We start from the raw sequence: 13321 nt of genomic DNA on the forward strand, positions 1-13321 counted from the left end.
AACTGTCTGAGCATGGTGGTGCACATCTGCATCCCAGCCACTCAGGAGGCTGAGGTGGGAGGATCGGTTGAGCCTGGGAGGTTGAGGCTGCAGTGAGTCTTGATTGCACCACGACACTCTAGCCTGGGTGACAAAGCAAGACCCTGTCTCAAAAAAATAAAAAATAAATAAAATAAAATGTAGCCCTTCTCTCAACTCTGAGTGAACACTGTAGGTTCAAGGGCCCTTGTTAGGTTTGGGGAATACCAAGTGTAGTACCATACCAGCTCTAGAGTAGTTCACACTCTGCTGGGGAAGACAGTCACCCCATACCCGCCAAGTTACCGAAAGGCAAGAGCCCTGGAGGAAATAGCTGAGAGCCACGGCATGGGATGGAGAAAAACAAACTTACATTTGGAAAGGTGGAGAGGTTTTCTGCTAGAAGAGAGGAGCAAGGTTGCTACAGACACTCTTCCCCATGCCCACCACATTCTTGGGTCCTGCTCTCAGTCCAAGACCTTGCCAGGCTGTACCATAAAAGGCACCCCACCCACTCTGTTCCCACCCTATGCAGTAACTAATCTCTTTGCAGATCAAAATAAGTAATATCTATTGAGCACTTACATTGCGTCAAACCCTGTGCTAAATAGTTTATATGGATTACTTTATTTAACCCTCATAACAACTCTAAGAGAGAAATACCATTATTGCCCCATTTTATAGATTTTGAAGAAATGGAGGATCCACAGAATTCAATCACTTGTCCAAGATCACAGGTTCTGGTAGATGGTAGAGCCACTGGCCTGAGTCCTAAGTTAGACCTCCTCTCTGGACTCCTAAGAGGTAGCTGCATTTTCTATACCTGAGTGGCTGATGGTAAAGGCAGCAGGGCCAGCAGGGCAGAGCATTGCCAGCAACTCTGTGCCAGGAGGCTTTATACCCTCTTCCTCCCTCACTTAGCACCTGAAAACCTGGAAATTCCCAGAAGCCATATAGCTGTGGATTCTGCTGTGGTTGATAAAGACTTCTTTTAAATGAGTCATTTCCTTCAAAAGGGAGGGAAAAAAAATGTGTTTAGATTTCAGCAAGAATGCCCTTCCCCACCACACCCGCACACCCATACTTACCCTGATCTTGCTCAGGACTCGGAACCCTGTGCCAGGGAGCATCAGTTGGTGGAGAACCTCCCATCCAGCCTCACAAACTCCTTGTGGCACAGGCACCTGAGGTCACAATTGACCCCAGGGAAAGGAACCAGGGCTAAGCCCATTCACTCAGAAAGGCTGGGCCTCCTTCTTCGATCCCAGTGACAGGAGCAGACTTGCCTCCTCAGAAGCTGGCCATCTGTCTGGTTATCTTCACTTACCGGGTGGGGCTTTCCTTTCTGTCTTGTTCTGCCTGTCTTCTTTCCCACCCAGTTTCTCTCTTCTCTGCCTATGTCTATCTTGTTCTCTTTTCCTGTCTCTCCAGTCATTCATTCGTTCATTTTTCCTTTGCCTTATTGATTGAGCCTCTGATCCATAGATTCCCGTTCTTGGCTTCTCTCCTATTCAGGTGGCCCCCTACCATAAGGGTTACTTGCTAGCTGCCCTGTATGAAGCTGAGCGATTCCCATCCCCTTCCCTAATTCCAGACCTCGAGCTGAGTCAAGCTAAGTCCTCTTGGATGTTTCCTGTGGCCTTAACTAGATAATGTATTCATGTTTTTTAACAGCTTTACTGAGGTTTAATTATATACAATAACACTTAAGCATTTTGAGTATACAGTCCAATAACTTTTGGTAAACATATACAGCATGTAATCACTACCAACATCAAGATAACAGACGTTTGCATCATCTCAAAAAGCTCTCTTGTGCCCGTTTGCTATCAATCCTGTCTCCCCACCCTGGCTCTTGGCAACCCTTAATGTTTTCTGTCACTATAGTTATGGATTATTTTTAAAACATTTTATATAATTAGCATTATATAGTATATAGTCTTCAGCGTCCTACATCTTTCATTTAGGGTGATGTTAAGATTCATCCTGCTGTTGCATGTATCACTGAGGAGTACGCCACTGTGGTTATACCAAAATTTGCCTCTTGATTCACCAGTTCATGGGCATTTGGGGTGTTTCTAGTTTTTCGTTAAAATGAATGAAGTTGCTCTGAACATTCATGTACAGGTCCTTGTATGGACATATGTTTTCATTGCTCTTAAGTAAATATTTGTGAGTACAATTGCTGAGTAGTATGAAAAGTGTATGATTAACTTTACAAAAAATGGCCAATGTGTTTTCCAACATGGCCTGTACCATTTTGCATTCCCATTGGAAGGGTATGAGAGTTGCAGGTGCTCTACATCCTCACCAACACTTGGTATGATTGGTTCTTTTTTTTTTTTTTTTTTTTTTTTTTTTTTTTTTTTTTTTTTTTTTTTTTAAGACGGAGTCTCACTCTTTCGCCCAGGCTAGAGTGCAAGGGCATGATCTCGGCTCACTGCAATTTCTGCCTCCTGGATTCAAGCAATTCTCCTGCCTCAGCCTCCTGAGTAGCTGGAATTACAGGCTCATGCCACCACCCCCAGCTATTTTTTGTATTTTTAGTAGAGACGAGGTTTCACCATGTTGGTCAGGCTAGTCTCGTACTCCTGACCTCATGATCCACCCACCTCGGCCTCCCAAAGTGCTGGTTGGTCTTTTTTGATTTTAGCCATTCTCATCGGTGTGTAGTGGTATCTCACGGTGCTTTTAATTTGCATTTCCCTGGTAATTATTGATGTTGAGCATATTTTTATGTATTTATTGGCCACTCAATATATCATCTTCTGTGGTATCTGTTGCCCATTTTTATTGGGTTCCTTGTCTTCTTATGAATGTATTGTGAGAGTTTCTCCAAACTGTTTTTATCTCCCTCTCTTCTCCTTCCTTCCTTCCTTTGTCCCTCTGCAGCTGTCGTTCTCCCACAGTATCTCTGTCCCAGTTTTACCCTATGCCATTCTCAGGGTCTTTCACTATCTCCCCCTCACCCCTCTTCTTCACTGTCTCCTTCCTCCTCCTTCTCATGTCGTCCTTTCTCTTCTCCTCCAGGACACTTTAAAACCTGAGAAGCTAACATCCTTTCCCATTCCCTATTAAAAATAATGCCATCACAAGCCCACAGATTACTGTCCCGGCCAGGCTCACTGTTCCAAGTGGGGGAAACACGCCCTCCCCAGATAAAGGCCCAGAGAAGTAAAAAGACAGACCCTAGTGTAATGAAAAGATGGCTTTGCATTCTGGCCTTTTCTGCCTCCCTAAAGGATTAATGGTGTTTGTGGATAGCAGTTCTTTTACTCAAACATAATATTGGAAATCCAAGAGTGTTAAGTGAAGTCCATCCCGTTTAATCAGTGTTCCAACAGTTTCCACATACATAAGCCCTGTAGGGGTTGAACCTTCCCCAGTCATAGGCAAGGAGCAGCCTAGCCCAAAGCCAGCTCCTTGTCATGTCTGTTTGAAGGAACCAGTATGACAACATCTGATTACAAACTCAGAACACTTTCTGCAGTGCTAAGAGTTCCTCAGGAGGGTGATTGTGGAACAGTTTTGTTCTTCTTAATGCTTTATTATTGAGATATCATTCACCTACCATACAATTCACCCATTTAAGGTGTACAACTCAGTGGTTTTTAGTATATTCACAGATGTATAGCCATTACTATTACAATTTTAGGATATTCTATCACTTCGAAAAGAAACCTTGTGCTGTTTAGCTATCACCTCATATTCCCCATCATCCCAACCCTTGGAAATGATCATCTGTTTTCTCTATCTGTAGATTGACTTATTCTGGATGTTTCATATAAATGGAATCAAATAATATGTGGTCTTTTGTGTCTGGCTTCTTTCACTTAGCATAATGTTTTCAAGGTTCATCCATGTTCTCTTATGTATCAATACTTCATTCTTCTTTATGGCTGAATAATATTTCATTGTATGGTTATACCATATTTTGTTTATCCACTCATTAATGAGTAGACATTTGAGTTGTTTCCATCTTTGGGTTATTATGAATAATGCTGCTGAAACATTTGCCTATAAGTTTTTGTGTGGACATATGTTTTCATTTCTTTTGAGCATACACTAGAAATGGGTTTACTGGATCATATGGTAATCCTATGTTTAATCATATTAGAAATTGCCAGACTGTTCTGCAAAGAGGCTGTACCATTTGACATTCCAACCAGCAATGTATGAGGGTTTCCACTTTTATACCTCCTCACCAACACTTATTATTTGACTAAAGTGGTTTTTTGATCCTACAACTTGATCTTTGGACTGTCACAATTACATACATGACCACACATACATTTACACAATCATTGACATAGACACATGTACAAAATTACGTGGTGGGCATACCTGTACACACCTCTAGAGTTCACATACATACACACAGAATCTCATAATCACAATCCCTTATACAATTGTGTCTGCAATCCCATGCAGCACATGCAGCATACACACATCAATCCGTAGACCACATGTGTGAACAAAACAAGATTTGCAATGGACTAATGCCATCACACATGTACATTAAATTGCCATGGGCCTTGAGCAAACATACACGTTTGCTCAAAACAAAGGGACATATGTATTTAATAATGCACTCACACCCACATAAACACAAATACACAAACAATAGTTGTACCCACCAAAGCATAGTCCTAAAAAGGCACACACAGAGTTACCATCATTTATCAGTAGATGACTGAAAACAGAATGAATGTATTTACTCTGGATGGCATGGAGAAGGTTTCATTATCCTTGGTGTACTAGGTAAGAAGACCTTTTCATTCATTCCTTCACTCATTCCTTTGTTCTTTAAGCTACAAGTACATATTGAGCATGCAGAAATACAATGATGAACCAGACTGACATAGTCCCTGCCCTCATGGAATTTACAGTCTAGTAAGGAAACACTTAGAATCTGTGATACGTGCTCAGAAGGAAATAAGCAAGGCAATATGTTTGCCAAAGCCCTAGTATAGTAGGCAGTTTACAGGAACTTTTTTTTTTTGAGATAGGGTCTCACTCTTTCACCCAGGTTGGAGTGCAGTGGCACAGTCATGGCTCACTGTAACCTTGACCTCCAAGGCTCAAGCGAATCTCCCATCTCAGCCTCCTGAGTAGCTGGAATGACAGGCACCTGCCATCGCACCCAGCTAATTTTTTTGAAAGAGGTGGGGTCTCACTATGTTTCCCAGGCTGGTCTAGAATTCTTGGGTTCAAGCGATCCTCCCATCTCAGCCTCCCAAAGTATTAGGTTTATAGGCATGAGAGCCACTGAGCCTGGCCTTCCAGGAGCTTTTTTCATTTTATCATTATTGTTTCCTCTTATATCCTGGAAAAGTGAAAGGGATTCAAATTCAACTTCTATAAGTCATTGGATAGGCGTGTGTGTGTGTGTGTTTCTAGCAATAGTCAATAATAAGAAAATGGGCTCAGAACTTGGACTACCTGATTTTAGATTTTCTTTGTTTCATACTAATTGTGTGACCTTTCTTTCCCTCTTTGTCTCAGTTTCTCATCCAAATATGGGGATTATAACAGTTCCTTTAATAAGGATTAACTTAGCTGATACTTATAGAGCACTTAAGACTGCCTGGTAATTGCTCAGTTCTGAATCAATGTTAGCCACCTTTTCATTTTCCAAGAGCAGGTTTTCATAGAGGGAGATGGGTGGGGTGGGGAGAGGGACAGGAGGAGTCTGGTAGTGTCCTGTGGACTGTAAATTGGATGGCTCTTCATCTTCCACCCTATCTGAGCAGTCTTTTGGAATGCAGTCCTGGCATGCCACCCCACCAGGCCATAAACCAGCTCCTCCCCACCTCCCTGTGCCCACAGCCACAAACCACAGAGAGGACGCACAATGGGTGGCACTGGGCATGGCTGTTGGTTTTCAGCTGTGTCAGGTCTTTCTGTGTAGCTGCTCTGTTTGCTGTGGGCCTGGGTTGTGGCATTCACTGGTTCTGCTTGGCTGTCTTTTCTGTCTGTGCAGGTCAGCACTTATCACCCGGCACCTGTCTCTCCAGGACATTCCACAGCTGTGGTCAGTCTGCCTGGCTCCCAGCAACACCTCTCAGCGAACATGTGAGTAAAAGGCTCATCTCTTCACCCCAGTCCTGGCACAAAGGGGTCATCTTTACCATGTACAGTGGTGATCTAGCATCACCATTCCCAAACCATCCCATCCAGAGAGACAATAGGTCACCTTCCTTTACCACTTCCTAGTGAAATAATGGTGAAAAACAGAAATTAGGGCCAGGCGCAGTGGCTCACACCTATAATCCCAGCACTTCAGTAAGCTGAGGCAGGAGGATTGCTTGAACCCAGGAGTTCCAAACCTGCCAGAGCAACATAGTGAGACCTCATCTCTACAAAAAAAAATTTAAAAATTAGCCAGGAATGGTTGTGCACACGTATTTTCCTAGCTACTTAGGAGGCTGAGGCAGGAGGATGGGTTGAGCCCAGGAGTTTGAGGCTTCAGTGAGCTATGATCATCCCACTGCACTCCAGCCTGGGCCACAGAGTGAGACCCTGTCTCAAAAAAAAAAAAAAAAAAAAAGACAACACAAATTAGCAAACCACGTCACTCTTAGCTCATTATTTTACAAAAGTAGAAAGAGACTGGAAGATTATATACCACAACATCACTGGGAGATTGGGTATTGAGCAATTTCTATTGTCTTGCTTTAGAGTCAAAATGTTGGGTCATAAATACATGTTGTTTAGTAAACAGCAAAAAATAAATATAGCATTTTAGAAAGAAAAAACAAAACAAAAAAAAACCTTGTAGAGAACACTCCCCCATTCCCTTTGATAAAACGCTCCAATGTCTCACAGTCCTTGGAGTCTGGAGGGACTTCCTGATGTCTGAGATGCCTGGGGGCCATATACTGGTGACCCCTGAATCTGGCAAACCAATGGATTGTTTCCTGAATGCCTTGGATCAGGTAGCTATTCTCACCTCCACACCTCATCAGTCCTGATTGTCTTTACCCCTCTGACTCATACCTGGATATTACCTGCCTGATTCCTGTGTGGACTTCAGTCACAGCTAATTTTTTGTATTTTTAGTAGAGATGGTATTTCACTATGTTGGCCAGGCTGGTCTCGAATTCCTGACCTCAGGTGATCCACCTGCCTCGGCCTCTCGAAGTGCTGGGATTACAGGCGAGAGCCACCGCACCCGCTCCACCAAGAAGGTTCTTATTGCTAACCACTGGGCAGTCTCTCTCCACCATTCCCCCGCTCCATGCCCCCCATCAGGCACGTCTTCCTTCCTCCCTCACCAGTTCTCTGTGTCTTCCCAGGTTTGTAGCCCTGCACTCCTACTCAGCCCATGGACCCGATGAGCTGGACCTGCAAAAGGGAGAAGGCGTCAGGGTCCTGGGGAAGTGCCAGGACGGCTGGCTCAGGGGCGTCTCCTTGGTCACCGGGCGAGTTGGCATCTTCCCAAACAATTATGTCATCCCCATTTTCAGGTGCGTCACCTCCAATCCCAGACTTTGGGAGGTCGGGCTGCGCTAGGCCAGGGGCCATCTGTGGGTTGAACTGGTGGAAGACCTAATGCTCTTTCAGAAAACAGGCCAAGAAAGCGCTTTTTGCTCTATAACCCGCCTATCTCTTTTAAAACAAAATAGCAAAAACTAGTTACCTTTCTTGTAGCCCTTCACAGCTTGCAAGCACTTTTGTATCTCTTAGCTCACTGGCTGTGCCCAAGAATCCTCTAAGGTAGATATTATGTTACAGATGAAAATGCTGCGCAGAGTTAAGCAACTTGCTCAAGAACTGGATGTCAGGTTTTCTTCTGCACAAATCCCAGGAACCCCACCTCACATCCTCTATCCCAATGCTCCATCTAGTGGCGTGATGGGAAAATGTGGTCAGATGACTTCCCCAGAGCACCTTGGGAAACTTCTCAGGCTGTGGGAGTGACCCCTAATCAGAGTTTCCATGAACTCAGACCCCTACCTCTTCCTCCACACCCAAGATGAAATGCTAGTAACCCTGCAGGGCCTCCTCCCTCACAGCTTTTCCCGATCTCTTACATTGTGTGGCATACTCTTCATGTCATTGACCCCCTTTGTCTTGCCACCTCATACCACTGCCACAAATGCACCTAGACCCCGAAACTATCCATGACTCCTCCTGCCTCCACCCCCGATCAGCCCAAGCAAACCCTGTCTCAAGGCAGTGAGGCTACCACCACACATCCAACACTGTCTTTATGACATACCAGAGGGTCACAATCACAGGGAAAGAGCCCCATTGTATTCTGTGCGGGTCAGACCTAGTCATATGCCCACTTTTGGGGACCTTCATTTAAGTGAGGTGCCACGTCCGGAGGAGGGCAGCAGGAATGGTGAGGAGACAGCAAACTATATCATAGGAGAAACCAATAAAGAAACTGGGGCTATTTAACCTGTAGAAGACAAGGGACAGAGGGATCATAATACACTGTCAATAGGGCAGTAAATTTGTTCTGAGAGGGGGCAGTGGAGTGGACCAGTGTATGCAACTGGTCTTGGTTCAGTAAACCAAGACGTTCAAGAACATCTTGGTTCAATAAAAGGCAGCTTTTTCTAGCCCATAGATTTTTCCAACCAGGCTAGCTGGTGAGGTGGTGGACTCTCTTTTTAGAAAGAATGCAGGCAAAGTCGGCCTGAGTCCTCATAGATCTAAAGTTGTATAAAAAGATTTCTTCACATGGCAGAAAGTCAGGATAAAAGATCATAGCTATTCCTTTCAAAGAAAAGTTCTTGAAATTTGTTACAAAATTGTAAAATATCCAAGGGCAAACTGAGGTCTATAATTGATGCTTTAATTCATTTAATTGGCAAATATTGAGTGCTAACTACATGGCAGGAACTTTTCCAGGCACTGGAGAAATACCAGTAAACAAAATATACAAAATTCCTGCTTACAGGAGCTTACATTCTAGTGGGAGAGACAAATTTTTTAAAACCAAGATATTTAAGTAATCTATATGATGTGTTAATTATACCGGCTAACAAAAAAATCAGAAAAGGAGGATAGAATTTTTGGGGGTGGTTACAATTTTAGATAGGTTGGTGAGGGATGGCTTTGCTGAGAAGTAAGAAGGAAAGCAGGAGCCAAGCCATGTGGATCTCTGAGGGAAATGTCCAGACTAAAGAAACAGCAAGTACAAACAAAGGACCTGTATTGTAGTAGGTCGGGCGCAGTGGCTCACGCCTGTAATCCTAACACTTTGGGAGGCCGAGGTGGGTGGATCACCTGAGGTCAGGAGTTTGAGACAAGGCTGGCCAACATGGTCAAACCTCATCTCTACTAAAAATACAAAAATTAGCCAGATGTGGTGGTGGACACCTGTAATCCCAGCTACTGGGGAGGCTGGGGCAGGAGAATCGCTTGAACTGGGAGGGCAGAGGTTACATGAAGCCAACAGGATTGGATTAGAGCAAGCAAGGGGGATATTGGAAAGGAAGCCAGAATGGTAATGGGGTAGCCAGGTCATAAAGAATTTCCTAGGTCATAATGAGGGGTTTGGCTTTAAGCCTGTTGCTGGGTTTTGAGCAGAAGAGTAACATAATCTTAGCTGTGTTTAACCAGAATCCCTGTATTTTCTGGGTTGAGAATAAACTATACAAACGAAAAGGGGGAAGCAGAAAAACTAGCTAAGAAGATATCATAATCCTGGGGAGAGGTGATGGTGAATTGAACCAAAGTGTTAGCTGTGGAGGTAGGGAGAAGTGGTTAGATTCTGAATACACCTTAGACAACAGGGTTTTCTAACAGATAAAATGTCAGGTGGGAAAGAATAGAGGATCCAAGGTGAGACCAAGTTTTTTTCCGAGTGACTGCAAGATGGGGTTGCCTTTAAATGAGATAGCGACTGCTCCATAAAAGGAGCATGTTTTGGGGTATGGAGGGAAGAAAAAGCTTAGTTCACAGCAGACTAAGCCTGAGATGTCTCTTAACAATCCAAGTAAAGATGTTGGTAAGCAGTTGAATATATGAGTTTAACATTTAAGAGAGAGCTCCAGCCTTGAGATGCTATTTAAAGCCCTGAAACGAGATGAGATCATCATGGTGGGATGAGTTGTATCCAGAGAATGACAACGAGCCCGAAGCTGAAATCTTCAAGGAGTGAGAGGAGAGACTTGGAGAGTAAATGCTGACTGCAGGAAGGTGGAGTGGTGGGTAGTCAAGTCTGATAATATGAGTCAAAGCTGGGAAGTATTGAGGAGTGTGGGAAATGGCCTAGAACTGACAGTGAGGAGCAAGGAGGATGCCTACCCTAATTTATGAACGGCTTCTTCCATGGCTTTAAAATGAATTTCCCAGGGCCCATCCCTACAACCAGGGCATTTGCTTATACATCAGGCCTTAGTCCCCAATCCCGGTTATACCGTCAAAGATTCAATAGAATAAGAGTTACCATATGCTTAATCATCCAAATTAGGACACTTTTGGGCAGGTATCAGCTGAGACTCTCCTGGGAAAATCAAGCCGTGTGGTCATCCTAAATAGAGTGTGTGTAGAATTTCATCCCAGTGTATTTCAAGGCTCCAGTTTTGATTTCTCTCCTTGGCCAAGGTCTGTCTGTTGTGTTCTTGGGCAAGTCATGAGCATCTCTGCTCACCCCTTCTGAGATGCCTACATGTCAGGCAACAGTTGGAGTTTCAGCGCAATAGATTGCCATTGAGTTCTCCCCTCACTCCCAGTTCAGGGAAATCTGAACATATGGAAATATTGAGGTGCTACTAACAATGAGGCATGGTTTTGTTTATGGGGAACCAACATTCTTAAGAAGAACAAGTGCCTATTAGAGGATATGCTCCTGAGGGTTCTTAGGTGGCAGAGGATCAGTGCTTTCACCGTGTTTATACTTTTTCCTTGATGATCTCTCTAATGCAAAAAAAGGCTCCCATCCCCACTAATCTCCCACATGAATGATATATACCCAGTCCGTCTATCTGTGTGCAGGTGACCCTTGTTCTTAACCACCATTTCCTTGATGGGAAGTTTACTTCTTCCCGTGTCTCAGGGATGAATAATGCTGTCCTTGTCAGCTGAGTTCCTACTACTATTAGCAAGTTTTGTGTAAGAACTGAGTGGACTGGGCTACATGTGCAAGGCCCCTTTCTGTTCTTTGATTCTCTGTGTTTGGGTCCTCTTCCCCCTAGCCTTTGTCTCCTGTTTATAGTGATGGCTTTTCACTGCCATCCAGCCCCCTTGGTGTATACTGCAGCGTTTTATAAAATAGCCAGGGCCCAAAGGTGTGAGCATTTGAACCTATGCTCTTATTAACATCATCACCTAATGAACTGACCCAGACAGAATTTGGGGATAAACTCGAGATTATAATTGACTAGAATGCTAGGACTTCAATTTAAGAGTCAGCAAGTGAGCCTTTCAGCTACCAGGAAAGGGCTGTTGTGCTATTCTGTGGTCCAGCCCTCTGTGCTAGATGATGACACCAACCTGTCCAACTGTTATTGACCACAACTAAATCTCTGCCACCACGTTGCCTCTTCCCAGATCCTGGAGACCTTCATTGGCTCAGGTTATACAGAACATTTGTCAAGTTTTCATCTGTCTGGCATCTAAATCCCCCTTTAATAGCAGCAACATCCCTTTGGGTCTCCTCTATTGTGTGTAGTCTTGGTGGGAGGCAGAGGTTTCCTTTCTTTTCAGAGGCTGAAGAAATGCAATCCTTCTCCTCCTCAACTCATCACCACAGCTAAGGGTCAGGCTCAGCCAATATGACATTCCCTCCTGGGACTTGGAAACTTGAACAAGGCAGGAAAAGATGTGGGCAAAGTTGAAGACCACTCAATGTGAGAACACCAGCCACAGCATACGATTGGACTCTTCCTGCTGCTGAGCTCCCTGTAGCCTCCTTGGATCTTGTTTCCAAGTCCTCTACTCTTCTTCCTGTCCTCCTAATAAATTCCCTTCTGCCCAATTAGCCAGGATCTTCCTCTTTCTTGCAACTTTTGCAGACATATATGCCTACCTGGTGCCTTATGGGTGTAGAAAAGTGACAAATGGGCCACCACTCATTTGCCTTTAACTCTACACAAAGCTATACAAAAATTGTCAAGGTCCAACTGTTCTCCTTACTGGGAGGCTGCTGCCAGTGGTGAACACAGTAGAGCTGCTGTTTGCGATGCCCTTTTTGAATATTGGGCCAGCTCTTAAGGGCTAACATCCCAGTTAGAGAAAAGGACGCAGGGACCTGCATGGTGGAGCAAATCAGAGGCAACATCCACTCTTCCCACCTAAGCCCAGAATGCCTTTCAGTCTCTCCATCTGGAAAACAAAGATCATAATGTCTGCAGGTCTGGGGGTGTCATGGGGATTAATATATGATGGCAAAGTGTTTTGACATTGGAAGAAAGTGCTAGATAAGGGCTGAGCTTTCTGCCAAAAGACGTAGAGGCACTCAGGGTTGGATGGGAGACTTGGGATTTAGGAGTTCCTGGAATCCAGCTCAGTGCTGAGCTCAGAAAAATGAGGTCACACCTTGGTCTGCAAAGAGTCATTCAAAAAGGGGACTGATGGAATAAGGCTGGTGTGGGCCTAATTAGCTGTATTCTGCCCTTGCTGCTACTGCTGCTGCTGCTGCTACTGCTGCTGCTGCTGCTGCTGCTGCTGCTGCTGCTGCTACTGCTACTGCTGGGAAAAGATTTGGAACTTGTCTTTCCTGTTGCCAATCCACTTTGCAGCATCCAACACCTTGAGGCCTCTGTTCAAAAGACAGGCAGATCAGTTGCACTCTGCCATGGAAGCCAATGCTGGACATTTCTTCCCACTGCCCAGGCCTTGTCCCCAGAATATAGTCTGACCTCTCTCTAATGAACTGCCATACTCGTTTTCACTGACTACACCACCATGGGGACCAGAGACAGGTTGACAGCTATGGGTAGAAGTCCCCTTGCTGCGAGCATCAGTTCCTAGAGCATTTGGTTGAATATACTTCTCGGGCAGCATTGACCACAATTAAACAATGCCTTACTTATCTTCATACAATACTGGCTTGTTGTTAAACTACATATTACTTTGTCAATCAAAAGAAGGAGAGACAAAGAGAGAGAGGAGAAATGAGGGTAAATGACCTAAAGGAAAACTTGGAGGCATTGGTAAGAAGCAAACCACTCGGCATCTCTGTGCCAGGGTCTTAGTTGAGTTGGTTATTCCCAGGAAATTAGCAGAGGTTACTTAATCAACAGGGTGACAAGGTGATTAATGCACTGCTCAATAGGAAATGTGATGTTGGGAATGGATTGGTAAAAGGGCAAGAAAGGCATGTAAAATGACAGTCACTCCC

The 13321-nt window shown here is 44.4% G+C and overlaps 1 protein-coding gene and 1 long non-coding RNA gene across 9 annotated transcripts in view; one reads left to right on the forward strand and one right to left on the reverse strand.

The window, feature by feature from the left end:
* Positions 1-13321, forward strand: part of SH3RF2 (SH3 domain containing ring finger 2) — a 145336-nt gene that overhangs the window by 104925 nt on the left and 27090 nt on the right. For all 7 annotated transcript variants that reach the window (XM_063724299.1, XM_024247516.3, XM_063724297.1 and 4 more), the window contains exons 6-7: positions 6002-6093; positions 7317-7487. In XM_063724299.1, the coding sequence (XP_063580369.1) occupies positions 6002-6093; positions 7317-7487 (263 nt within the window). The remainder of the gene's footprint in view (positions 1-6001; positions 6094-7316; positions 7488-13321) is intronic.
* Positions 632-8237, reverse strand: LOC129059565 (uncharacterized). 2 transcript variants are annotated; one of them, XR_008525541.2, is made up of 5 exons: positions 8055-8237; positions 7661-7864; positions 7296-7365; positions 1107-6230; positions 632-1025 (listed from the first exon to the last, which is right to left on the reverse strand). It is a non-coding gene; the product is annotated as an uncharacterized LOC129059565 (long non-coding RNA). The 2 variants fall into 2 exon arrangements; XR_008525540.2 differs by lacking the exon at positions 632-1025 and having other exon boundaries at positions 2349-5344; positions 5872-6230; positions 8055-8223.

This window comes from Pongo abelii, chromosome 4 (assembly GCF_028885655.2).
Source record: "Pongo abelii isolate AG06213 chromosome 4, NHGRI_mPonAbe1-v2.0_pri, whole genome shotgun sequence".
Classification (NCBI taxonomy): Eukaryota; Metazoa; Chordata; class Mammalia; order Primates; family Hominidae; genus Pongo; species Pongo abelii.